At 45.9% G+C, this 26,999-nt stretch overlaps 1 protein-coding gene across 20 annotated transcripts; it reads right to left on the reverse strand.

Moving 5' to 3' along the window:
* Window positions 1-528: 528 nt before the first annotated feature.
* Window positions 529-26,987, reverse strand: CDC7 (cell division cycle 7). Of its 20 annotated transcripts, none has more exons than XM_085024028.1 (13): window positions 26,904-26,987; window positions 26,052-26,195; window positions 21,350-21,586; window positions 19,530-19,613; window positions 17,329-17,464; window positions 14,004-14,097; window positions 13,776-13,918; window positions 11,932-12,184; window positions 11,241-11,336; window positions 10,289-10,467; window positions 9,191-9,273; window positions 6,852-7,001; window positions 529-2,218 (listed from the first exon to the last, which is right to left on the reverse strand). In XM_085024028.1, the coding sequence occupies exons 3-13, from the start codon at window positions 21,411-21,413 to the stop codon at window positions 1,821-1,823; spliced, it is 1,680 nt and encodes a 559-aa protein (XP_084880154.1). In that variant the 5' UTR covers window positions 21,414-21,586; window positions 26,052-26,195; window positions 26,904-26,987; the 3' UTR covers window positions 529-1,820. The 20 variants fall into 20 exon arrangements, with proteins under 20 accessions (XP_084880154.1, XP_084880158.1, XP_084880151.1 ...); XM_085024032.1 differs by having other exon boundaries at window positions 6,852-6,980; window positions 26,052-26,229; XM_085024025.1 differs by having other exon boundaries at window positions 26,052-26,229.
* Window positions 26,988-26,999: the final 12 nt, after the last annotated feature.

Here is a 26,999-nt window from a genome sequence, read left to right on the forward strand (position 1 = left end):
GCTGAAGAAAGAATTTATCAGTCTCCGAAGGAAAATACTCCTTAGTGGCCAGTACTTTATTTTGCTTTTTAGGACTCCATCTGCGGCACATGGATATTCCCAGGCTAGGCGTCGAATCAGAGCCACAGCCACACAGGACCCGAGCCATGTCTGCGACCTGCACCACAGCTCATGGCAACGTGGGGTCCTAAACCCACTGAATGAGGCCAGGGATTAACCCGCATCTTCATGGGTACTAGTCGGGTTCTTAACCTACTGAGCCACAACGGGAACTCCCAGTCAGTACTTTTTTCTAAAAAAGGCACTTCTGGAGCTCCTGCTGTGGCACAACAGGAGTGGTGGCGTCTTAGGAGCACTGGGACGCAGGTCTGATTCCGGCCCGGCACAGTGGGTTAGGGTCCGGTGTCGCCACAGCTTCGGCTTAAGACTGCAGCTTGGATCTGATCCCTGGCCCGGAGGCTCCATATGCCACGGGGAGGACAAAGTGGAAAAAAAAAAAAAAGTATTTTTCAAATGAGTAGTCTGATGTTAATGTAAAAAATATAAAAGGATGGCTTTATTAAAATACAAATTCAAGAACATTCAAGTTTGTTTTGTTTTTTAAGTCAGCACGAGAAGACAGCAGCTAAGAGGTAATGGCCAACGGAGTCCTAGGCAGCCTGACACCGATGCTCAGAACAAGACGGACGTGCCAGCTCCCCAGGCTGTGGACACCCTAGGACGACCAGGTGGGAAGCCTCTCAGCAGACCGCACCCCTGGATTTATCTTCCACGGTAAATGTGGTACGTGTCACTGGTAAGAGCCTTCTGGAATGTCGTGACACAGAAATCGCTATCCTAGCTCCTTTTCTACTGTGCCTGCTCCATTCCCACTCTTCCCTCCCACCCAAGCCTCCGGTAAGCATCCTTCTCTGAGCAGGACCAGCTTGGTCTAAGCAGGATGCAGAGATCTGAACAGCTCAAAGCAGCGGAAAAACCTCCAACGATATCCTCAATTCTGTACTCACTTTTCCTTTGAGCAGCTACCTAATTCTACCTAAGATGGGGTGAAAGGAACATAAATATTCAGAGGAAAAGCAAAGCATTTGGGATCATCGATCTTCACCTTGGTCCCGCCGCTTCCCTTTCTCAACCCATGAGCAGCACAGTATTTCAATTTCCCAACCATGAACACAGGCGAGCCTAACAAGCACCCAGAAACGGTGCGGAGAGCACCATGAAGCTGCCAAGAACACTGCGCTCGGTGGGGCTGGCCGAGGCAGAACCACCAAGGGAGAAACCCATTAAGGAAAACATGGCAATTCACACAAATGATGCTCTCACAGAAATGTTTTTAAAATAAATTAGCTTCAGCGGTAAGTCACACCACCCCAGTGCTTCTTAGTGTCCATAAAAGGTGTAACACATGGAAATCTTCGCCTACCGAGCTGAGAAGACCAGCACCAGGGTGCATCTTCCAGAAGCACATACGGCCCAGAGACCAGGACATTCGGAATTTCGACTCCTATTTGATCCCTATCACAACCCTTAATTTTCAGACTCGGACCTTCGATCCCTATGTACTAGGCTAAAACTCTCCTACTTCTGCACGTGGCAGTGACAAGGAATTAGGGAAACGAAAGGGCTGATGCTACTTGGGCACATCTAGCGTCGTAAGTAATCTTAACCCATATTTTAGAATCTTCCAGGAAAGCAAATACTAAGATTTTTAAATAAATTATTCACCCCGCCCTGGTCTCTGGTCAAGAATTTGAGGCTATTACAAATACCTTTTTCACCTCACCTCACAATACACAAGAGCAAACATTCAAGAACCATAATCATAAACTCATATCTTTAAAAAATGGATGCAGCAAAGCCTCCTCTGCGGTTATTCTTGATGCTGGGTTTAGATCCAGGAGTTTATCCAGCAGGTCGTAAGCTTCGTCGGGTACCTCGTCCCAGCCTCCTCCACTGGTAGCAGCAGTCTCATCAGAATGAGCCCCACAGCTGTCCCCGCCCTCTTTGCACACTGAAGGTCCCCAGGCTTGTGCTGAAGGTGTGAGCAGGAGGTCTGCAGCTTTCCGGTCAGGCTTCTCTGAAAAGCTGGGGTCTGGAGACACGAGCTCTCGGACGTCACCTGCTAATCTGGGAGTGCTGGAATTTACACCCCTGAGCTTCTCACAGAGTTTTCTCAAGTCTTGTGCTGGGACTTCTTTGCTACATAATATTGACTTGCCTAAAAGAGAAAGATGCACATATTTTATATTATTTGAACATATCGGAAGCCTCTCCCTGAAGAAAAATGCAAGTCCCTCTCTGTGTTGGCGATATATTCACGATGAAGAGAAGAGAGGAGCATATACTCTAGTATGAGGGGTTTCACACTGCATGGTTGGGGGCCAAATCGTCGAGTGGGACACAATTAAGGAGAAGGCAGTGACTTGATGAGTGAAGGACACACTTGAGTCAGCCAAAGTCCCCAGCTTCACCACATGCTTCTGCAACCTTCCATCAGCTGCATCTCCCAGGCCCTCCCCCTCCAAGCTTCCGTAGGCCGTTGCTACATGGTCCCCGTCTTCGATTGGGATGCTCTGCATCCCCTGTGCCCAGGACACTCCCACCACGTCGTCACTCAGCTCAGACATTCCTTGTGCGGCCTGACACTCCCAGAGCGTTGATCATTCTAAGCGTCTGGTGTACCCGTAATTGTCATGGATAAAACATGACTGTCTCGCCTACTGGACCATGAGCCCTTTGAAGACAGAACTATATGGTTTATCTTTGAATCCCCAAAACCTAGACAATGACTGGTGCATACTAGGTTCTCCGTTAATGCCTGTTAGGCAACATGACATCATTCAGTGTCTCGTGTCTTTTTTTTTTTTTTGGTCTTTTTGCCTTTTCTAGGGCTTCTTCCGCAGCATATGGAGGTTCCCAGGATAGGGGTCAAATTGGAGCTGTAGCCGCCGGCCTACACCAGAGCCACAGCAATGCTGGATCCGAGCTGCATCTATGGCCTACACCACAGCTCACGGCAACACCAGATCCTTAACCCACTGAGCGAGGCCAGGGATCGAACCCACAACCTCATGATTCCTAGCCGGATTCGTTAACCACTGAGCCACGGCAGGAACTCCCAGCGTCTCGTGTCTTTATCCACATATCACATCCTTATGGACGCTGTCCTGGACCAGCCTATTCAAAATGACTAAGCCTTCTTTGTTCCCTTGCCCCTTGTTTTTCTCAGCACCACCCATGTGTTTGACAGATCAACTGTTACAGAATCTCTTCTTATAGGGCTTAAATTCTAACAGGGGAGACGAAATAAATTCATACTGTACATATACACAATGGAATATTACTCAGCCATTAAAACAAATGAAATACCAGCATTTTTAGCAACATGGATGGACCTAGAAACTAAGTGAAGTCAGCCATACAATGAGACACCAACATCCAATGCTTTCACTGACATGTAGAATCTGAAAAAAGGACAGACAGAACTTCTTTGCAGAACAGATGCTGACTCACAGACATTGAAAAACTTATGGTCTCCGGAGGAGACAGTTTGGGGGGTGGGGGGATGTGCCTGGGCTGGGGGATGGAAATCCTGTGAAATCAGATTGTTATGATCATTATACAACTACAGATGTGATAACTTCATTTGAGTAATAAAAAAAACAACAGTTGATCTATTGTCCTAGTACAAATAAAGTCCCAATAGACATTTTTAAATGAATTAACAAACCAACCAGATCTCCGTTTTAAAAAACATAAATGTCTTTGAAACATTTCCCAAGAGAATTACCAGACACGGGCAAAAAGAAGTTAAGCACACAAATATTACTGCTTTTGTCACATGCTTCCTCACTAACAGAAATGAGCTGCTCGGCGCCACGACTCCTTTCTGGGTATGGAGATTGCTAACAAAACAATTAACCCAGCTCTGCATGATAAAAAGTTACTTTTGGAGTTCCCATTGTGGCTCTGTGGGTTAAGAACCCAATGAGTATCCCTGAGGATGTGGGTTTGATCCCTGACCTTGTTCAGTGAGTTAAGGATCTGGTGCTCACACAAGCTGTGGCTTGGATCCGGTGTTGCCATGGCTGTGGCGTATAGCCCTCAGCTGCAGCACCAATTCGACCCCTAGCCTGGGAACCTCCATTTGCTGAAGGTGTGGCCCTAAAAAGAAAAAAAAAAGTTAATTTCACAAATGTTCACCTCTACTGGACAGGTGTGCTAAGGCAGGGGGAAGCGTGCGGGTGGCGAGGGGTGGCAGGCAGGGAGGAGACAGAGAAGTAAATTACCCCCAACTAACACTCATCAATCCTCTTCTACTTTTAAATCTATTTGATCATTTCCATTCTCTCTAAAAAATTACACCCAGGGAGAATCGTCACACAGTTTCATTCCTTAATTTATAAGGCCACTCTGAAGTCACAAAATAATTGCAGTATGCATTAGAGTATCTCCCCAAGGTACATAATGTGTCTACATTTTTTATATGACCAAAGCGAGGGCTCATTATTCAGGGAAAATATTTTAAACTAATACATTCAATCAAAAACAAAAAACACAAAAAACTGTTTATAGGAGTTCCTGCTGTGGCGCAGTGGTCAACGAATTCGACTAGGAACCATGCGGTTGCGGGTTTGATCCCTGCCCTTGCTCAGTGGGTTAACGATCTGGCGTTGCCGTGAGCTGTGGTGTAGGCCACAGACGCGGCTCGGATCCCGCATTGCTGTGGCTTTGGCGTAGGCCGGTGGCTGCAGCTCTGATTCGACCCCTAGCCTGGGAACCTCCATATGCCGCGGGAGCGGCCCAGAAATGGCAAAAAGACCAAAAAAAAAAAAAAAAACCTGTTTCTAGACTACTCTGTGCCAGGCATTTGTTTTAGCTCAAGGGTTTTCTTCTGAATTTATCTGCTATAATTCAACAAGTACTTGACGACAGTCTACCACGGGGCCAGGTCTAGGGGTTGAAGACGGCTGAGGCAGGTTACACACAAGAAAAGCAGAGAAGTACCTGCTGTTAGTCCCTCGTAAGTCTCTGTGGGTCAGGGAGGGGAGCACAGTTGTAGCTGCTAAGTTTTGAGTCCTTTTGTATTCAGCCCAAAGTGACAGTAAGCTCTGACTGAAACACAGCTGACCCTTGAACAGGGAGGGAGTGAGAAGGGGCCAATCCCCATGCAGTCAGGAATCTGCACATCAATTTATAGTCAGCCCTTTACATCTGCAGCTCTGATCTGCAATTAAACCAACTGTGGCTCCGGCGACACTGTAGTACTTACTGCGAAGGATTCGCCACACACCTCAGACCCGTGTGATCCAAGGGTCAAGTGTGACTACAAAAGCCAGACGAACGAAGCTAAGACAGTGCTCTACGGCATTTCTGTAAACACATGAGAACAAGCATGACGACGGTAAATCCCTGAAAGGCCCTGCCTTTCCTGTGACGCCGGCCCTGGAATGTTTTTTGGTTAGATGTTGCATTTCCAGTTGTGGTCATCATTTACTTTACAAACGGGAAATCTCAGCTCTTCAACACCGTGTTTTAGTGTCTGATACACTTCCCGAACGTCTCATGGAGTTATTCAGCAGTGGAAGACAGTTTTCTCAGTCAGGTAAGAATACAATTTCCAAGTTATCAACCGTGCTTCCTCTTCTGGCTTCGTTTCCCACGTCTGTGGGTGTGGTATTTCACCCTTACTACCTTCAGGTACCATTTTCTTATAATAGGTTCAAGAAAGGCACAAGCGGTAGGGGGACATTTTTTGGGAAGCCTCTATTCTGTGGCTTTCTTTGCAACCGCCACCAAGTCCACCTGGTGGATTGGCCGTGTGCACTGGGGCCTGAGAGAGGGAGGACTCACCCTGCGGTGCCTCTTACTCGGAAGCAGTTCCTGGTTAAAATCACTTGTTTTCACAAACTAACAAACCTCAACCCTTTCTGCATATCATATTTTTCTGAATCATATTTTCCAGGAAAAGTTGGGGTGAGACAGACCTACGTGTCTCTAAAGTTTCTCAGATAATTCTGATATGCCTCCTGATGAAGTCCCACTGCACCCAGCTACGTCTGAGGTCTGCTGACTGAAAGTTTGTCCCAAAGGAGTGTTCCGTGTGGCGTGGCAGCAGGCGGACGCAATCACGCCAACCCGCTCTGGAAAGTGCGAACTGCAAAGCTGCATGGAGGAGAAACCCAAGGGGACATTCACGTTCAAATCCCTGGCCAGAGCGAGGCCGAGATAATTCGCAGGGACCCTACGAAACCTGCTGAATATCCAAGCCTTGACAGAGAAGAACCCATGTGACTGAGCAGCGGACTTTCCGAGTCCAGTAAGTGCTGACGGCAGCACCCGCTGAGTGGAGGCATTCCGTCCTCAGCCACCCTAACAGGCTTCCGATCTCGTTCCCTCCCGGCGTCCTTACAACACTCTATTCAAATTACCTCTTTTCTTCTTAGCACAGACTAAGGTCGTTTCGGCAGGCCCAAGCACACACGATGCTTAATGCATGTAACAGTAAACAAACCCAAGCAAATGAAAAACATGTAAGACAGTCAAACCACAAGTACAAGGAGTTAAGATTTTATTCCTTACTCTTTTGAGATTATAAAGCTGAGCTTTAAACAACAGAGAAGCACAGTACTTTGCGCTTGCTAAGGTGAAAGGATCGCACCTACAGAAGGGAAGGGATAAATTACTTTCTTACACATTGCCGTTAATTTTCAAACAACTAAGAAACTTTCCAACATCAGAAAACTTTACGAACGCAGATGTTTATTTGTCAAGAGAATTTCACAATTTAAGTGATGTATAGGAGATATGCAAAAGGTATTTGTTTTGTTCTATAATGTAAAACTGCTTACCAAAAGTTTTAGCAGCCTGGATAGTTTCCCTGGATCCACGAATGGTCATAATTTGAGCCAGAGCAGTTAAATCATCACTTGCTTTATAAAATGGATACCGTCCACTAAGCAGAGAGAGGAATATGACACCTGCAGACCACATGTCAATTGCTGTAACAGAAAATCAGCTTTGAGAAAAATCCCCAACCCATAATTTTACTTCTGTATCAACAGTTCGCAACCTTTACTGTATCTTCAACCACCTTAAGAGCCTTAAAAATATTCTGATGCCCAATCCCCTCAAGAGGTTCTGATTCAACTGTTCTGGAGTAGTGCTTAAGCATCAGGGTTTTTTTTTTTGTTTGTTTTTTTAATAGTTATTTCCCCAATACAATTTTTTTTCCCTTACTGTACAGCATCAGTTTTTTTTTTTTAAAAAAAGTTCCTCAGGTGCTTTTAATGTAATTTGTCTAACATCCTTAATACAAAATACACAATCTTCTTTCTCGAGCAACGTGCTGGTCTGTTTAAAAGGGTGTTTCGTCACGCAGTAAATGCACATTTTATAACATCAAAACAAATCCAAAGTGGCTGTGTAGGAGAAGAGCCAGGATCTACACACCACAGCAGTGAACGCGTTGCCCCGCAGCGCAACGTATGAACATCAGAGGCTTGCCTTCAGCCAGGTGCCAACCCCACCTCTGCTGTGACAACGTCCGTCTCCAGAGTCCTGCCGGTTAGGACCAGCTCAGCCTCCCGTGAAGAAGCTCATTAAAGGAAACAAACAGCTTGGGGAAGCTCGTCTTCTGTCCTAACTGCTGAACTCCCTGCATCACCAGGTTACCTGCTCCACTCCCTTGGCCGCTGCCGCACACCTGCCGTTCCTGGCTCCCTGCGTACCTCTGCCCGCGCCTGCAGTGTTTCCTCCAAGCCTCAGGGGCTGAGGTGCCCCCAGAGCTCCAACGCCTCCCCTGTGGACTCTGCTGGACCGGCCCGTCCACAGCTTCCACTACCCCTCGCGTGGTAAGGAAGACACTCGGTGCCACCTGCGGCCCAGACGTCCCCGCGCTCCAGACGCACTATCACCCCGCTGGGCATCTCTGTCTGGATGTTCCACACGCTCTCAAACCAGCGATGCCCCCGTCCCCTTTTTCCTTCCCTGTACACCGGCTACTTCTTTTTTCTCCACGCCGGTTGCCCCTTAAAGGTCCCCAAGCTAGGAATCTGGTAAGCATTCTGGAGGCCTTTTCTCTGCCACCCAAATCCCACATCCAGTTATCCTCCAAGCTCTGCCTGTCCCGTCTTCACTTCGGTTCACTCCTCCCGCTCCCGCCGCGTCCGGGCCTCCGTCGTCTCCCCGGGGCCGAGCCCTCTCTGCACACCTGCCGAAGGACCCTCCAGGAGACCGTCAGCTCCGGCGCTCTCCCCCTTTCCCGAACCTGCAGGATGTGGTCCGAGCCACACGACACCCGAACCCTGACCTTCGCCACCTCTCTCCCCGTTCATGTGTCACCACTCTGACTTCCCACACAGTCTGGCAACACGAAGCTTGGACGGCTTCCCGCGTGACCGCGCTATCTTGGGTTCCCCTGCTCGTGTGACCCTCCTGTCCTAATCTACATTCTCTTCCCAGGCGTTCCCTCTCCCGTGAGCTTCCTTCCATGACCCCTCAGATGAGAGGAGTCAGAGACCCTAAAACACTCTGCATACTGAACAGACTGCTTCATAATCACCGGAGCGAGTGTCTGACTACAGCGAAAGCAGATCCTTTTCTGTCACCCGCAAAGCACAGAAGGAGCATCTGCCAAACGAATCCACTTCCGTCAAGTCCATAACCCACGTGAAGACGCAACACCTCAAGAAGGTGTCCTCTGGGATCCTGATCCGTGACGACTCTTTCTGGTTAGAGTTTTTTCTCTTTTGCAAATCTCCGCAATGCTATCACACTGTCTTCACAACCAAAAAATTTTAATCAAACACACAATCATATGCGTACCACAGAAGACGTCTGAGGTACGAGGCAAACATAAGACGTTGCAAGACTGAAGCTGGCCAAGACTGCTAAGCCCAAGTCCCCACAAAGGTGATGTTAGAATTATTCCTGATAAAATCACCTTGTAGAAAGATAAGCAAAACCTAATCTACAGAGGAAAAAAAAAAACAACCCAAAGCAACACTCGGGTTAGAAGCTTTCATACACAGCACCAGGTCAAAAACGGGACTACGCTGAAGTGCCAGGATCACCTCCAGACCTTAGGGAGAAGCAGGACAGCTCCGACTTAGTCCTAACTAGACAGCAATCCTAAGATACACCCGTGGAAACCAGCTGAACTGGGTTCTGTGTTTCCAACGTGACCTACCTGTGGTCTGATTGGGGCACTTGGTCAAGACCTCTGGTGCTCTGAAGCCTGGTGTACCTGCCCGAGGTGCCACCTGCTGCCGCCTAATGATGATGAAAGGAGATGTTTCTAGTTACGTTAAAGTTTAATTACGTAAGAACAAAAAATAACACTTAACCCATTTACTTCACAGTCAAGTAGTATCTATGCAAATAAAAGTTACTAGAAGGCAAATGATAATCCAGTGTGATGGAAATCCTAGATTTTGCTTCTATGGGTCCCTTCCCCTCCCACTAGTTCCCAGGTCTTGCTCCAGACAGGTTTTAAGGTAACATCCAGGCATAAGAAGAGGTAGTAGATGATGACAGCCAAAACAGAAAAACAGAACACATCAGGAACGCTGAGGTATAAAAACCTATTTCTGGAGTTCCCATTGTGGCACAGCGAAAATGAATCCGACTAGGAACCACGAGGTTGTGGGTCTGACCCCGGCCTTGCTCAGTGGGTTAAGGATCCGGCGTTGACATGAGCTGTGGTGTAGGTCACACACAGACGTGGCTCGGATCTGGTACTGCTGTGGTGTAGGCCGGCAGCAACAGCTCGGATTCGACCCCTAGCCTGGGAACCTCCATATGCCGCGGGTGAGGCCCTTAAAAGGACCAAAAAAAAAATGTATTTCCATTTTGAGGAATTACTTACTGAGCTATCTGTTCACATATGTACTAGAGTTAATCAGAAAAGCTCATGAAAGCTTAAGAAAGTCTTGAAGGGAAGAAAAGAATTTATGTGGCAAAGAACTGGAGGTGGGAGTGTGAGAAAGGTTCTATTATTTGGTTCAGGTTATTCTACGTCGCCAGGAATAAAGAAAACAAGATGACATCACCAAGTAAAAGAGGCCACTCTCAAGTTTCTGAAGAGCTCTTCCTACTTGCATGCAAAGGCAAACGTGCTCTCCCGAGCATGTGTGTCAAGGGTTGTCACCTGCACGTCCAGGTACCGCGCTGCACCAGGGCCCTCGGTTCTCAGAACTGCACTGTTCCCTTTTACTCACTCAAATCAACCGCCCACCAGAATCAGCAGGCTCATCGGGCAGCGTGCAGCACCATCAAAACATATTACCTTGAAAGGCAAATACTGCAAACTTTATCTGTTGCATAACAGTCACAGGTCAGGCTGGCTGGGCAAGAACTGGCAGTTTTCCTCATCACACCACTATTCACAACTTTTGTAGAAATAGCCTTCTTTTTTGTTGCTAATTTTCTAGATAGCAAATCCACAGTCTTTGACTGCTTCATAAGCTGTAAGAGAAAAGTCATATTCCCTGTTTTCACGGCATCTAATGATGCCTCAAATGCTACGATGGCAAAAAGCAACAGGGGAAGCATAACTTTGAGCTGCTGAATGTGCTGTTGGATTGTAAATAAACAGATGTCTATTAAAATTGAAGGTCTCTAGTTCTTTGTGTTGAATAAACATTAAAATCTACTAATTATTCCTACTTCGGGGAATATTAAATTATACTTTATTAGAACTTTTCCTTGAAATGTTACTTAAGTATGAAACATTGACGTTTTAGTGTCTAACTCCATTTCAGAGCTGTAAACTGCGCAATTACAGCGGCTGAATCCAGAGTTTTAATTTGCTGCTCATGCTATCTAGCTGCTACAGGATATCATCAATCAGTTTAAAACCACTTAACACTGGCGACAACTCTGTAAACGCTACAAACATCTTTACGCTATCAACTGCGTGTCAGAAACGCATTAGTTGTTGGGAGTCACATCCCAGCCAATGAGAGAAAAGGCCACAATGCTCTGAATGTTCCTGTTCCCTGAGAGAAAGAGCAGCAACCGTCAGCTCATCAAAAAATGATGAAAAATTCCATCGGAAAGGTTCAGAAAAAACTGGAGAAAACGGAAGTGTTGACAAGATGCTCCAAGCAATAATACCTTCTGCCAAAGCAAAACTCTTAAAAAAAAGGACCGCTAATAAAAGCTCATCTGGCCGTTCCCTAAAAGTCTCCCCCGGGTACGACTGACTGAAGGGTGCACGATTAAGCTACGTTACTTACTTTCACTGCAGGGCTCTCATGTGACACGGAGCTGTGTATATTGAAATTTCTTTCTCCAAAAACAGAGCGCTGGACAGAAAGGCCTACAGATCCTTCCTACGATACCAACAAAAACAAGGAGAATAAGGATTACATCTGTAACACTTTCTGCCAGCTGCACTCTGCCACAGTTTTGAAAGAGTTAAGTGACATAAAACAAAAACAGCTGCATCCAAGTCATTCTCAGGCACCAAAACACTTCTGTGAAAAGAGAAGACAGTCTAGACAGCACCCTTCACCCCCCATGCAATGTTATCATAGCCCACAAATACACAGAGCCACCTGCACAGCTGTTAGGTTTTGCTGCGCTGCTAAAACGGAGATGGACACTTCAGGGTTGTCCCCACCAACTAATGCTTTCTTTTAAAAAGGATAATTGCTATAAACTCGATAACAGGCAGGGAAAATTTATTTTCTATTTTTGTTATATAACGCAACTGTACTGACAAAGCCATTATGCATCTACCAAGTGCAGATTTCAGTTTTGAAATCCTAAAACCCTCCCTTATAAATCTTAGTGAAATCTAATCAATTGAATATCTAACCAATGTAAAAAACATTTTTAGTTGCAAGCATTATCCCGGAATAATAACTCTGTTGGATGGAGTACATTTCTAAAATCATCCGAGCCCTTAAAAAGCAAAAGAGGTACCTTTCCATCTTGTCCTTGTTTAATCTGAATCTGCGCATGTGTGTAGGGCCTCTTGACAGAGGTTTTTGTGGTAGGCTGCGGATCCAGCTCCTTAGGTGCTGCTGGGCCACTCAGTGAAATTTTGCTTCCGGTGATTACATAGGATTTATTTTGTGAACAGCTTTCCTGCTGAGCTTCAGACTGGACAAATTTGAGAAGCTCTATTTTCGTATCATGGGTTCCTTGGGCCAAACCAAAGTCTACCAAGGCATACCTAGGAAACAAAAGCATTTTTACTTCTCTGTGACAGTTAAAGCTTGGTAACATCATAATACAAACCATATTCACACAGAAACTGTAATTCTTCTGAAGATAAATTAAGGGTTTATAAAATCCTTAAAAAAAGAAAAGTTAAGATTTACAGGCAAGGTAAGGATTTAATAGCTAACTACTGAAACTTAAGGAAAGATGTAACCCCTACACACAAAAGCATCTTTTGTCCCCTCTGTCCACTGGGTTGTGCAGACAAGGAATGCAGGATGTGAACGCAATACTTTGTTCTCTGACAGTGGAAAGAGGTGGCATCATTGCAGACAACTTGTTTTATTTTTGTTTGTTTGGCCACGCCCATGGCATATGCTGAACTTCCTGAGCCAGGGACTGAACGTGCGCCCCGGCAGTGGCCCAAGCTGTTGCAGTGACAACGCTGGGTCCTTAACCCACTGTGCCACAGGAGAACTCCAGATAATTTTTTTTTTTTCTTTTTAGGGCCACACCTGCGGCATATGGAAGTTCCCAGGCTAGGGGTCTAATTGAAGCTGCAGCTGCTGGCCTACACCACAGCCATGGCAACGTGGGATCCAAACCCTACATGCAAACCATACCCCAGCTTGTTGGCAATGCTGGGTCCCTAGCCCACTGTGCGAGGCCAGGGACCAAACCCTCATCCTCATGGATATACTTGGGTTCTTAGCCCATTAGGAACTTCAAGATAACTTTTAATTAACAAGTTTAAAAGAAAAATAAATTAAAATCAGTTTAAAAACCTGATTTCATTAAAGAAAATTGGGGAGTTCCTGTCGTGGCGCAGCAGAAACAAATCCGACAAGGAACCATGAGGTTACGAGTTTGACCCCTGGCCTCGCTCAGTGGGTTAAGGATCTGGCATTGCCGTGAGCTGTGGTGTAGATCACAGACGCAGCTCGAATCTGGCATTACTGTGGCTCTGGTGTAGGCCAGCAGCCACAGCTCTGATTAGACCCTAGCCTGGGAACCTCCATGTGCCATAGGTGCGGCCCTAAAAAAGACAAAAAAAAAAAAAAAATTAAATTAAAGAAAATTTAAGTCAGGAGTATAGTATAAAAGCCCAAGAAAAGAAGTTATCGTTCCATTTTCCTTACTATATTCAAAACAACCCACTGTGTAAACAGCAGTATTTAAGTTTCCCACTTACAGTGCCTCTACGTATATAATCAGCATAAAAAGTATACAAAACCCCAAAACTTCAATGTTGAAGCAGGAACTCGGCTATCATGTGGTACAATCCTCTTATTTACTAAGAAAAGAAAAATGAGGCATAGAGATAAAGGCATAAGGTAAAAAACCAAAGACCCCAAAAAACCTAGACTCCTTCTGAGTCTCTTTTACTAAGGGCAATTTCCACTGAGCCACGGTCCATCTAGTGATGCAAGCTGTTTCACTAATTATCTTCTCCTGAGTATATTTCCCTCCCCAATCATAATGCCAAGTGGCAAGCGAAACCAACCTGCCCACGGCTGCTGCGGTAAGACCCACGTCTAAGAGTTGGACCCCACAGCCTAAGTTCACTCAAGTATAAACAGCTTCTGATTCCTTTCCATACTTACTTTTTCAGGCGCCTATTATACAAAAAATTGCTGGGCTTAACGTCACGGTGAACAATCCCAAACTGATGAATGCGTTTCAAAGCTCTGAACAGATTAAACATATATTCCCGTACTTCTTGAAAAGAAAGAGAATTCAAAATGTCCTAAAATACAGTGATGAATAAGGTGGTAAGATTACTTTTAATCAAATACGTTGTTAATAAAAATTCAAAAACGATTAAAACCTACCAAGAAGGACTCATGCTCCAGATAGGGCATAGCAATAACCACGTGATCATTTTTCCTAAAACAGTATTTAACTCCCATGACGTTGTCTTGCCCCCTAGTGGAAAAACGCAAGAACTTTAGCAGAAAGGTCAAATGAACTGAAACTCTAAGCTCAGTGTTTTAACAAATACAACTGCAGCAATGCATAAATAATGCTAGAAAACTAACGCAAAACCATCACCACACAGGAGAGTATACACGTTAAGTGACTTATACAAGATAAAGGGTTTTTTTGAAACAAAAACAACACCAGTTATGAAGTTATAATTCAAAACCAAGATAATTACACTTTTAATTGGGAAAGTGGCAGAATGAGAGGAAAACATGAAGAATGAAAATGAGTAAGACTTCACAGCAGATAAGATGGTAGAGGTAGTCCATAAATCAGTTAAAAATCAGTAATTGGTAACATTCACTGAACCAAGTTCTGATCTTCACATCTGTCAAAAGACTCCCTTAACCTTCACAACAACGCTCCGAGGATGGTGCTACGAGTGCTCTCCCTCGCCTACAGATACTGAAGTCGAGGCACAGGGAAGTGAAGGAACTTCCCAAGATAACTAAGCTAGCAGGTCACGGAGCCAGGATTTGAGTCCAGGCAGTGTGCTCCAGATCTACACTCTCAACCGCGGTCCTCCTCTGCCTCGGAGAAATGAGAAAACGGGGCAAAGCGGTTCCCATGGTTCTGCACCTGCGTGAGTAAAACGACACGGATACCAGCAAAACACGCCGCGCAGACACGAAAAGAAACACCGGAACCCAAAACCTCGTCACTCTGATAAAGATGCTCGATACAAGATTCTATCTTAAGTGAGAAGCCAAGTGGGAGTGAGCGACAGAAACCTAAAGTGATTCAGAGAGAAGAGAAAACTGAGCCCTGGAAAAGTCTCGAGTCCGAGGCCGGATGGGGGTGTCACCCCAGGGAGCTGCCGTGAAGGACGGGGTGGTCAGCCTGGGGCCCAAGAACAAGGACTGAGGGAAGGCTTCTGGTCCGGCCAAGAGGAATTAGAGAATTTTCAGAGGGCAGTTTAAGCGGAAAGCAAGAGGCCAAACAGGATTGAAGGAGGGAAAGCGGACAGACGAGAAACAGCACAGAAAGACGCCTGCTGTGTAGCACAGGGAACTCTATCTGGTCACTCGTGATGGCACACGATGGAGGACAATGCGAGAAAAAGAAGGCATACGTGTGTATATACGTATATCCATCCCTTTGCTGTACAGCAGAAATCGACAGAACGCGGGAATAAACTACAACAGAAAAAATAAAAATCTTAAAAAAACCATGAAGACAATTTTCCTGAAATATCTGGCAAAGAAAAGAATAAAAACCAGTGTGGGAGCTAGAAAGGAAGCAAGATCAGGTAGATTTGTTTCTTTTTTTAGCATGCACATTTTTGAAGAAGGAGGCAAGGAAAACTGGTCAAGGGAGTTATTTTGAGTGTGTGGGGGAGGAAGAAGCTTCTTCAGGGGACGAGAGGCTGTCATCAGGCCTCAGAGCGGCCGCCTCATTCTCTCGCCTTCCGTCATACACAGAGAGGGCAAACTGAAAGCAGGCGTGTTCACTCCTCCGGGCGCTGTTTAGTGGGCACCACCCTCCAGACACGATGCTGGGCTTTCAGGATGCGATGGGGAAGGGAACCGAACATCCCTGCCCTCCTGGACTTTCCTGTCTGGTGGACGATGAGGACAACAAACAAGGGAACAGTAACGACAAATTACGACAAGGGCTTTGAAAGGGATCCAAAGGGCTCTGGCAAGAACGTGTTCGGAGACGACCTCTTTGAAGTGGTACCGTTCCTGCTCAGGGTTCCTGCTCAGGGTTCCTGCTCAGGGCCGAAGAGGAGGAGTCGGCACGCAAAGCCCGGGAGGGAGCAGCCCCGACGGGGAGACAGCAGGTGCAGGGCCCCGAGGTGAGGGCGCTCCTGGATAAATCTGCGGAGCTGGAGACCCTGGAGCACAGCGAGGGGGCGCGAAGACTGGCAGGAGATGAAGTTGGCTTTGTTTTTTCCGGAGAACATTGGGAAACCACCTAAGAATTTTAAGAGGCAGAACAGCATCCAATTGATAGTACACACACACACACCTATTTTACATTTTAAAGACCACTCTGGCTGTCCGGTGACTACGAGATGAAGAGGGAACAGAAGCAGGCTGCTGTGGGAAGCTAGGCTTGGGCTGAGGGGATGGCTGGACAAGGACAGAAGAGGGACACTGAGGGTGACCACTCGGTTTCTGGCTTGAGGGGCCAGGCAGACAGCGGGGCCACTTGCTGAGGTGGGTGGATGGAAACACATGGTTGCCATCGGCATTTGTGGACAGGCGAAGGAGGGTTAGAACGTCGCTGCTGGAGCACTGAGGACGAGCGGTGTATTAGCCACCCAAACGGAAACGTCAGCGGTGCGAATCTGCAGCGGAGAGGTCTGAGGCCAGATACACACCCACGGGGACCCTGACCATGTGTGCACCCAAGGCCGGGTGGAACACACGACCCCACCCACGGCCGTCTGGAGGAACACAGCCCGGGGCGGAGGGCTGAGGATCGCCCGTGTTTGGGGTCAGGGGAAGAGGAAGAACCGGCAGAGGACACTGCACACACAGGCCACGTAAGGCGGGAGGAAATCAATGGCAGTACAGTCAAGAGACAATGGCCCAAAGCACCTAAACTGACACTGCCAGACGCGCGCACGGGAACAGAGAAAGGGACCAAAAAGCCGAAGCCACAGCTGGCTCTGAAGTAGCTTCAGCTTGGCGTGGAGGAGGCGGGCGTGGAGGAAGCAGCCAAGCAGGTGGGCTGCGAGGAGTCTGGCTGTGAAGGGGAGCAGAGGCTGGGGAGCGGCCGGAAGGGGGACGGCGGCACAGGGAGCTCCAGAGAAAGCCCGTCATGTCTCTCGTTGACAGGGAGGGCCTCGCAGAGAAAGGCCAACGACAAACACATGCCACATGGTTCTGCTGTTCCAAACCAAAATGAGACAAGGCTGCCAAAGTCTGGGGAGACATGAGGGTCAGTTTCCCATATTTTAAAAAACATCTCGACCATGGGAGCCAAGGCTTAGGACTTGGCAGGAAGAGCAGAAAAAGTGGTAAGAGACTAGGAAGTCAAGCTGAGCTTCAAGGGAAATCCACTCCAAAAATTCACAGAAACTTACCTAGCCATCCCAGGACCCGAGGGAAAGTGCTAGCAAACCGCCAGCCCCTGCCTGAAGAACCTCATCACCCGTGTTAGTGATCGACGCAAAAATCTTACAAACCAGAGCGGCAGTTCAAGTAACATGTGCACGTTGCCTACCCCGCCACTGTCAGGCACTGAAGTTCAGCTGCAATTCTTACAGGATGACTCGTTGGAATTAAGTGTTTTAGAGCAATTGTTTCTTCTGGTCCCACTTGCAACTGTGCTGTGGCCAAATAAACTGAGCTGAAAGTGCCTGTAAAACAATGTATTAGCTTGTTCAATATATGGTTGTATAAATATGAATGAGATAAAGCTAATACAGTTCTTAAAAACTGGAACCCATAAAATTATCATCAGCTACCATTAATATTTTAATGAGACTGAACATGAAAAGCAAACACATCTGTAAATACAACTTATTTTCAATTTTTAATAAATTCTTAACTGTCCTCAGTTCTTTCGGGGACACAGTAATTCAGCAAAGCTACATGGTAAACCCGTTCAGTCAACTAGGTTTAGCAAAAAACATCTCCATGGTACGACCCATTCCAGTCAGTATTCTTCTGCAATATTATCATTTGAGATTATTTTAAGCCTTGGATACAGGTCTATTAGAAATAAAACGATAATAGTCATAAGGGGGAAACAAAGCTATGTTTTGTTTTTTGGCCACACCCATGGCATGCCTAAGTTCTGGGTGCGGCGAGCCAACCCGCACAACAGTGACAAGGCCAGATCCTGAACCCACTGAGCCACCAGGGACCTGCCCCCCGACCAGCCCCCACAAAAGGTTTTTTAACTTTATCATGAAACTAAACAGCATAAAAGATTTGATGGTCAATTAAATTTGAGAAATACTGAGTTAAAACAAACTGATAGATTTCTTAACTACAAAATTTTCTAGACCTTTAATGCACTGAAGCACATAATAAAAAACCAGGAAGAGGTCTCCACACTATAGTTTTCAAACTTATTTAGCCTCAGATCGCATTCCACCTGTCCCCTTCTCAAGGAATAGCTGTCTATTTGTCAGAAGGACACCGGTGTTCTCCAGAACAAAGTTTTTGAACACCAAGTCAGTATGACAAGAAAAAAAGATGTAAAGATTTGCTTCTTACATCCCCCAATAATCCCATCTTCTAATTTCTCTGCCCTCACCAACACAGCCTTCTCTCCTCTGAAACTTTTCATTGTGAAAAGCAAAAAATGACCAAATGCAAGTTGTGCTTTGTATTTTTAGGACTGCATCCATGGCATATGGAAATTCCTGAGCTAGGGACTGAATCCGAGCCACAGCTGCAACCTACACCACAGCTGAAGCAACGTCAGATCCTTTAACCCACCTTGCCGGGCCAGGGGTCAAACCCAAGCCTCTGCAGGGACCCAAACCACTGCAGTCTGATGCTTAACCCACGGTGCCGCAGTGGGAACTTTGGAAGTTTTCTTTTTACTGTTAAGTTGTTATTTACTATTTCTCAGGAGTTCCCATCATGGCGCAGTGGTTAACGAATCCGACTAGGAACCATGAGGTTGCTGGTTCAATTCCTGGCCTTGCTCAGTGGGTTAAGGATCTGGCGTTGCCGTGAGCTGTGGTGTAGGTTGCAGATGCGGCTCAGATCCTGCATTGCTGTGGCTGTGGTGTAGGCTGGCGGTTATAGCTCCAATTGGACCCCTAGCCTGGGAACCTCCATATGCTGCCAGTGCAGCCCTAAAAAGACAAAAAAAAGTTGTTATTTACTATTTCTCAATACGGCTGCCCAAAAGTTCTATTGTGTTTGATACTCCCACTCCCTTTACAGCTGTCTGCCAAGTTCACCCTCTACTCAGTCATTATGACTGCCAGGATAAACAAAGGATATTTATCTAAATACTGGCCATCCCACAAATATTGTACCACTTTATTTTCACCATTTTGTCATCCTCAGTTTCATGTACGTTTCTGTGCACAAGTCTACCTAACTGCAACGAAGAAAGAGAAAAAAATTTTGGCTTTCTCAGATCAAATCCCCTCATCTGAGTCTTAAATTTTTCACTGTTAAGAATTAATTACCATGTATTAATATGGCAATACTTTTAATGGCTTAAAAGTATAAAGGTTAAAATACGACTGTTCATTTTACTGTAAAAACTTATTTATTCTTTCATTCTTTCCAGGGAAAAAGAAAAGCTGTTACAGTAATTAGTGATAGAACTACAGTCTTAGTATTTTTCAAAAGGGTATTGTTTAATATGAAATAATAGTGAAAATCAGTATTATATAAAGGAAAACAGAAGGATAAAAAAGCTTACAAAGATAATGAAGTATAGTTCCAAATTACCTTCTCCAATTTTGTCCTTAATCTTAAAAACATTACCAAGCTGTGGTACCGCTTCATAAAGCTTCTCAATATCTTTTTTAACACCTACCAAAGAAAAAAGAATTCAGTTACAATTAATGAAAGTATATTTATATTTTCTTAGGTTAAAAAAATCTCAATAAAATAATCTTTTTTTTTTTTTTTTTTCAATTTTTGCCTTTTCTAGGGTTGCACCCGTGGCATATGGAGGTTCCCAGACTAAGGGTCTAATAGGCGCTGTTGCTGCCAGCCTACACCACAGCCACAGCAACACCAGATCCCAGCCGTGTCTGCGACCTACACCGCAGCTCACAGCAACGCCGGGTCCTTAACCTGCTGAGCAAGGCCAGGGATCAAACCCGAAACCTCATGGTCCCTAGCTGGGTTCATTAACCACTGAGCCACGACGGTAGCTCCATCAATAAAATTATCTTTATATATAAGTAATTAAATTACAAATAAAAATAGCTATAATAAACCTTAAAATCATGGTAAGCATAAACCCCCATCGAGCCGCTTTAACTCACACCACCTCTTGAACTAAGAGACGAGGCTGAGAAGCACTAGAATCTCTCGCACCCAATTTCTCCTACTCTGAAATTACTGACACTGCACAGAGTACAGCATGGTTAGGAAGCTAAGCCTAAAGAATAAACAATGTGTGCTATGATCACTGGATGGCATGACAAGGACACAACGCAATCTTCCTGAAGCGATTCCCTTCCCGGAAACATACAAAATGTCACAGGCAGGGAAAAGTTTTACATACGGAATAGTCACAATAAAGGCTGCCAGAGAGGAGGGTGGCTAAAGGTCTCAGGGATGTTGAAACCTATTCTTTAAAACTGTCTCAATTACCAACCATATCCGACACCCCGACCGCACATAAACTGCCGCTTTTAAATAAATACAAGCTCTTCCTCAAAATGGACATGCTTCAAATAGGAATTTGCAAGAATATAAAATGTGACAAACTAGTGGATACAAAAAAGAACTACACACAAGAAGAGTCCTCAGATCGCATCACAAGATCCAGGCCAAGCATCAGCTACATTCTAAGTTATAATAACACTCTGCATCTTCTAAGAATTTAAGACATCTTCAAAGTATTTTCCCATGTACCACCTTTTTAGATCTACATAATAGCACTGTCACATTGAACAGAAATAATTATCCTGATCTTTCAGACAAGGAAACCACATTCAGGGAAGTTAAATCCCTGGCCCAATTTCAAAGAGGTACTGCTGCTAAGTCAACAAAGTCCCTCATTGAGCAAACGCCATGTTTTAAAAAGTGCCCAGCAACTGCCATGTTAAAAAATAAATGATCCAAGTTGGTGACGCCCGTGTTCTCTAGGAGCCTAGTCGTGGAAGAGACAGATGTTAAGAGCTCACTTTTAATACAAGACTTTAGTTGTAATGTCAGAGGGAAGCATCCGAACCCTTCCGAATGTGCCAGGAAGCTTCCGGTGACCGTGAACCTGTGTTCTGCAGCATTTACCAAGCAGAGCAAGTACCAGAAGGGACATCAGGAATCCCTTCTTGCAAAGACAAGGGAAAGGGAAAAGGGGGGGATTATTGTGGGGGGAGGGACAGTAGGAGAGAGAATGAGATTCAATACGGAGCAGGAAGGAAAGGCGGACGACACACATGAAAGCCCTGGAAAGTTTTCACGCAGGAAGAGGACAAGCGGAGGATGAATTTGAAGAAGAATATTAAAAGGTGGAGACTAAACAAGAGGCCAAGCCCCAATCCAGCAGTCTTTCCACGGCGTCGCCACGTAAGGTAACGGGAAGAACTTACGTAAATTACCCTCATTTTCCCATCTACTCTGAGGGCCAACTGGAGAAGCTTCGTGGATTTCCATACAAGAGGCAATAAAACAGTAATTACGTGGCGCTGAGAGGCTTCAATCCAAATCCTGGCGTCACTATTACCCAGGCCGTACGTCCTCTCTTGGGCACACAGCTTCTCTCTCTGAGCGCTAGTCTCCCCATCAGTAGAAAAGGGGGTGATAAGAGTGCTCAGGCTGCTGAAATACTGGGAGGATCAAATGAAATAACAGACATAACACAAGAGAAGCTTTAAGACAATGGTGACACATCACTAATATTAGGTAAAAGATACTGGCAGTTCTTACTGTTGTAGCTACTATATTAACTTTATTTTTTATTAACTTTTGGGTTTTTGCTCTTTTCCTTTCTGCCTGAAATCCCCTCCCCTCCGTAACTTCCCATGTCCCGCTCAGCTGTCAGTTTCCTTGGCATCCTATTGAAATCTGCACTCCTCCCATTACCCATGATACCCTGTCTATTGTCTCTGACCTTCTCATCTGCAAAACAAAGCTAGGATTCAAGCTCCCACCAGTACAGGCTCTCTGTCCGCATAATTCACCACAGTGCACTGGGCTCTTAGAGCAGTGCCTGGCCTGTGTGCTGAATGAGTGAGTTCTTACTATCATTATGGGCATTCAGAGATAGCTGTAAGAAAAAAAAAAAACCCAAAAGTGCAGAAATTACACTAGAGTGAAGCCAAAAACAAGAGCAATCACACCACCACCAGCAACCACACCACTTTGCTCTAGAGACCAAAACCAAGGCCTGGGGAAAAAGCTGGCTCTCCAGCAGTCATGGCTGCCACAGTCAATTACAATCATTCCTAATGGGTGTCAAGGCCAACCAGCTTCAAATCCCAGGGTCAGAGGAGAGGCGTCGTGAAAAGGCACTACACTAAATTCAATCTGCCATTACATTCCTTTGATTCTAAGCCACAATTTTAATAGCTCTGAAATCGGGATGCAACTTTCTGTTGCTGGCCAGCCTGGAAACTTCCACAATAGGTGTCAATGTCTTGAAGAAAAGTCAAGAAATCAGAGGTGCAGTCACATGTAACCCAAAAGCCAAGTGGCTATAGGGAGGGAAAGGAGGTGATGACGTAGAAATCAAATACCGGCCAGCTCCACAGAACCAGTCTCTTCCTAAGAACCCACTCATAAAGACTTTCTTTTTTTTTTTAAGAAAAATGCACTCTTCAAAGAAATTCTGCATCACTAATGCATGAAACAATATTATGAGAAAAAAATAGGCTACCAATGAGTCCGAGCGTGAAAAGTGATTCAGAAGAGACAGATCTGAAATGTTTATTTTCCTTTTCACGTATGTGCCAGAGATGGACAATTATGTGTCTAGTTAGGTCTAAAAGGACGCTTCTAAGAATAGAAACCAATTCTAGGTGATGAGGAGAGCGCTGGGTCGTGTATAAGTGGTGGCATTTCTGAGCAGTACATAAAAGGACGGTGTATCTTAAATCAATGGTATTTAGGTATGACACAGTATTTTAGGGTCCATTTGCAGTCTTTTAAATGACTAAACGTATTGGAGTGTTTATGTGTTTTACTGCATGTAACTGATTAATAACAAATGTTTTATCGGATGACAACAAGGTGTACTGCCTACTAATTTCACGTGGCTATTTACACTTAAATTAATTACAACTGAATTAAAAATGTATCTCCTCAGTCACACTGGCCTCATGTGACAACATACAAACATTTCTGTTACTGCAGAAAGTCCTCTGGGACAGGCTGCTGCAGAAAAAAGCCTGGAATCCAGAGTCCATTAAACTGCATGAGGGTTCAAGTTTTTAACCTGTTATAAAACAAAAGAACTGGCTTAGATGAACCTTCCAACCATAACAGTCTATGGTTTTCCTGCAAGTGCCATGTTTTGGAACTTTCCTTTGCATAAGTGTGAGCTGGGAGTTTGTAGCAGAGATGCTGGTTAGCTGTTGGAATTAACCAGAAGGAAAATGCAAGTAGTAGGAAAAGACTAACGGAATGTGAAGCCACGGGGATGACGGAGCTGGATGTGCTTCCACCCCGACTCGCTTACCAGGTGCCCGCCTCTCGCTGCACAACCCAAACTGCGTGTATGTTAAGGTTTCCTGTCTCGGCAGAACAACTCCGAGGGTTCTGAACGATGGAAAAACTCCCTGACCACCAGAGTGAGTGAAAACTCCCCGCGTTCTCAAGGAGGAAGACAGTACTCATTCAAAAGCTAGGAGACGCCTAAGAGCAGAGACCAAGCACTACATAATATACTTTGAAGACTGGGGTAAGACCCGAAAAGCCCACTAACAAAATGTTAGTTAAAGGCCCATATTTCATAGAGAAAGGTCTGGGCCTCTGTTTTGAATTTTTTTTTTGGTCTTTTTAGGGCCGCACCCGTGGCATATGGAGGTTCCCAGGCTAGGGGTCGAATCGGAGCTGTAGCTGCCAGCCTACGCCAGAGCCACAGCAGTGCTGGATCCGAGCCGCGTCTGTGGCCTACACCACAGCTCTCAACAACGCTGGATCCTTAACCCACTGAGTGAGGCCAGGGACCTAACCCGCAACCTCATGGTTCCTAGTCGGATTCGTTTCCCCCGAGCCACTATGGGAACTCCTGTTTTGAAATGTTAAGCGAATTAGGTTTTTTCTGTGACCTAAGACCCAGGTTGGCTTTCTTTTCTGTGACGTAATGTCCGGGTTGGCTATAGCAAGGGCCTCCTTAACTACATCCCCTGCTTTCATCCTGGGCGGCCTATCATCGATTTGTAGCACAGCAGCCAGAGTGACCGCAAGTCACCACATCACTGTTTTGCCCGAACCCACCGGAAGTTTCACATCTCGTGCCACCCAAAAGCCATAGAACCACCTCCTTCCTCGCCCCTCTCTGACTTCACCCCCCTCTCCTGCCGTTCTGCAGCTCCGTGAGCAGCTGGCCCTCTCTGAGTGCTGGGCACACTCCAGCTTAAGGTCTTCAAACTCGCTGATTCCTCTGCCTGGGATGCTCGGCCCCAGACACATGCACGGGCAGTTAACCCCGTCAAGTCGGAGCCCAAATGTTACCACCCCAAACCTCCTCGGACTAAAATCACAATTTTCTTCCCCAAAATGTCTTGGCACTCCTTCTCTTTGCATTGTCTTCACAGCACTAATTATGTTTGAACACACTATTTAATTTTTATTTTCTATCTCTACTACGACTTGAGGGCATTGATTTTTGTGCATCGTGAACTGATGTGTTACCAGCACCCAGGAAGCTGCCTGCACTAACAGACATTTAAGAAATATTCACCATACGAATGAAATGGTTTCAATTTCTTACCAAGCAGTAAACTGACACTCTAGAAATATATGTCATGCTTATTCTGGGGCTTCATGTACAGCCTAAAATCAGGTCTCCTATAACAAGGGACATCATACCATTTAGCCCAAATTGGGACACTCTGAGAGTGAAAGGGGGCACTAAGAATTACACTGTGACAACAGGCATAAACTAGACCCGTCTCGGGCAAACCAGAACACTACCTGTAACCCGTCTTAGAAGTGTGGGCCAAGGGCATCCAGATAGCACCCCGCAAGCAAGCCTTCTACTCAACAGTATGGAGGAGACACTCAGTGCACACAGAGTTTATATCTCATTCTTTCAACTCAAAAGGTTTTATCACTTACTAAACTTGGCATATGGCAGATACTTCAAAAAAAAAAAAAAAAAGTTTGCTGAGAAAAGGAAAGAATAAACATTTGATTTAATACTATGCCAGATACTTTGTTCACTGCAGTGGGTTTTTTCCCCCTTCTGTTTTTAGGGCTGCACCACAGCATATGGAAGTTCCCAGGCTCCGGGTTGAATCAGAACTGCAGCTGCCGGCCTACACCACAGCCACAGCAACGCCAGATCCTTAACCCACTGAGCGAGGCCAGGGATTAAACCCTCGTCCTCATGGATACTAGCTGGTTCGTTACTGCTGAGCCAGGTCGGGAACTCCCAAAATTAATATTTTTGAACAAGTACTAAATAACGCTTAAGACAAAGATGGAAAAAAAGACTCAGCTACATTTAGGAAAAAAGAAATACAACCAACAACCAACTGGAACCCCTATTTAACCAATATTTATTAAATGCCTGCCTTGTCCCAGGCACTGTGCTAGAGCAGGAATAAAGACGCACATTACAGAATGCAAACTCAGGCACTGTTTGACCCTCTCTCTCATTTCAAGGTCAGGCTAAGTGGCAAATAAAACTTCATGATGTACACTGAGATACAGTCCCTAATTATCATTGCAAACATTTCATTTACTTTTGTCAGTGAATACTGCTGTTGCATACTTAAACCAAAATCCCACCAACGTCAATTGCTAAATCCAAGCTCAATGCAATATAGTGGTAGAAATTCCAGAAGAGAAATTCCTGTCGAGTATCAACAAACTTTGTGTTCGACAACCAAGAATATTTAGACTAGCAACTTCATCTGTAAAATGGTATGGTTAGACGACAATCCTCCCAAAATGCAATCCAATCCCCAAACTAGACCTTAGAAAGTTTTACTGATTCGTAAACTGCTCCTATTTAAATACACAAGTCACTTGAAATTTCAGGAAGTGTTCTGGGCCTTGTGTTTGTTTTTTAATAATCGAAATTACAGAATTGTTGCCTGCACATCTTTGGAAATAAACACATACCTGGTAGTTTAAAATTCTGCTCATGTTTTTTTAATGAGCCATCCGCCTGAAAGCGGCCATGCAGAGGAGAAAAAGCCATTGGTTCATCCATCTGAATCCCCAGAGACGCCTCCATCACAAAGCAAGTGGGGTGCAAAATGCCAGCTAAGGGGTCATGTCCACAGGGGGAGCAAAGCAGCTGTGAAAATGAGAATTCTGGAGCAGGTGAGAAGTTTACATCACTCAGTGAACTAAACACTAAAAAGTGCTACGGTCCCCCAAGAGGCAAACATTTAAAAACGCACCGTAGGTCAAAATTCCCCAAGGAAGGGGAAACTTGAGCCATTTCTGAGGATTCCATTGGCTTTACTTTCACATCGCAGAAAAAGCCAGCAGGGGGCCGAAGGGAAAACCGCCCGGCGACGGTGGGACGGGGGCGCCGGGGGCTGCAGAGGCTGCGACCCGGGTCGGGGAAGCCTTAGTGGGGACAGCGGTTCGAGCCGAGGGAGAGGCTGGCAGAGGAGAGCGCCCGACTACTGAGAGGGGGCGCCGGGGGTCCGTCCAAGGCCCCACGCAAGTTGGTGGAGAACTGACACGACCTTGCTCGCGAGCGCCCGGCGGGGAAGCGGGCATGAATGGGATCCTTCCGGCAGCGCGGGTCGCGCGCTGCGCGGGGGGAGACCCGGTGCCCGCAAACCCGAGACCGCACGGGACGCTGAGTGCGCAGGCGCACGACTTTCCCGCCGCAGGTCAAAGGGGTCCGAAAAGTCGGGGGGGGGGGCACTGCGCTGCGACAAAATGGAAGTCACGATCCAGAACTCGTTTCTAATCCCTCACGAGCCCGCGCCATGGGACAAACCGTCGGAAACTCACGGTTTAAAGGAATACGACTTCCGTGGCTCCCCAGAAGCCTAGGTTGCCGCTTCCAAGAGCGCCCACCTAGCCAGCCGGCCAACCGCGCCTGCGCAG

The sequence above is a fragment of the Sus scrofa genome, chromosome 4 (genome assembly GCF_054392235.1).
Source record: "Sus scrofa isolate SSC_HxYL_T2T_F1_AM1 chromosome 4, Sscrofa_HxYL_maternal_Yorkshire_Landrace_v2.0, whole genome shotgun sequence".
NCBI classification, from domain to species: domain Eukaryota; kingdom Metazoa; phylum Chordata; class Mammalia; order Artiodactyla; family Suidae; genus Sus; species Sus scrofa.

Bases quoted from the DNA above. Each gene is read 5' to 3' on its own strand.
- CDC7 (XM_085024021.1), bottom strand. From the start codon at position 26,166: ATGGAGGCGTCTCTGGGGATTCAGATGGATGAACCAATGGCTTTTTCT. The intron at 17,465-19,529 runs GTAATTTGGAAC...ATTGTTTTACAG, and splicing joins TAAGGACAAAATTGGAGAAG to GCACTTTCAGCTCAGTTTAT. The intron at 14,098-17,328 runs GTAGGCAACGTG...TTTTTCCACTAG, and splicing joins CAGTGCCTGACAGTGGCGGG to GGGGCAAGACAACGTCATGG.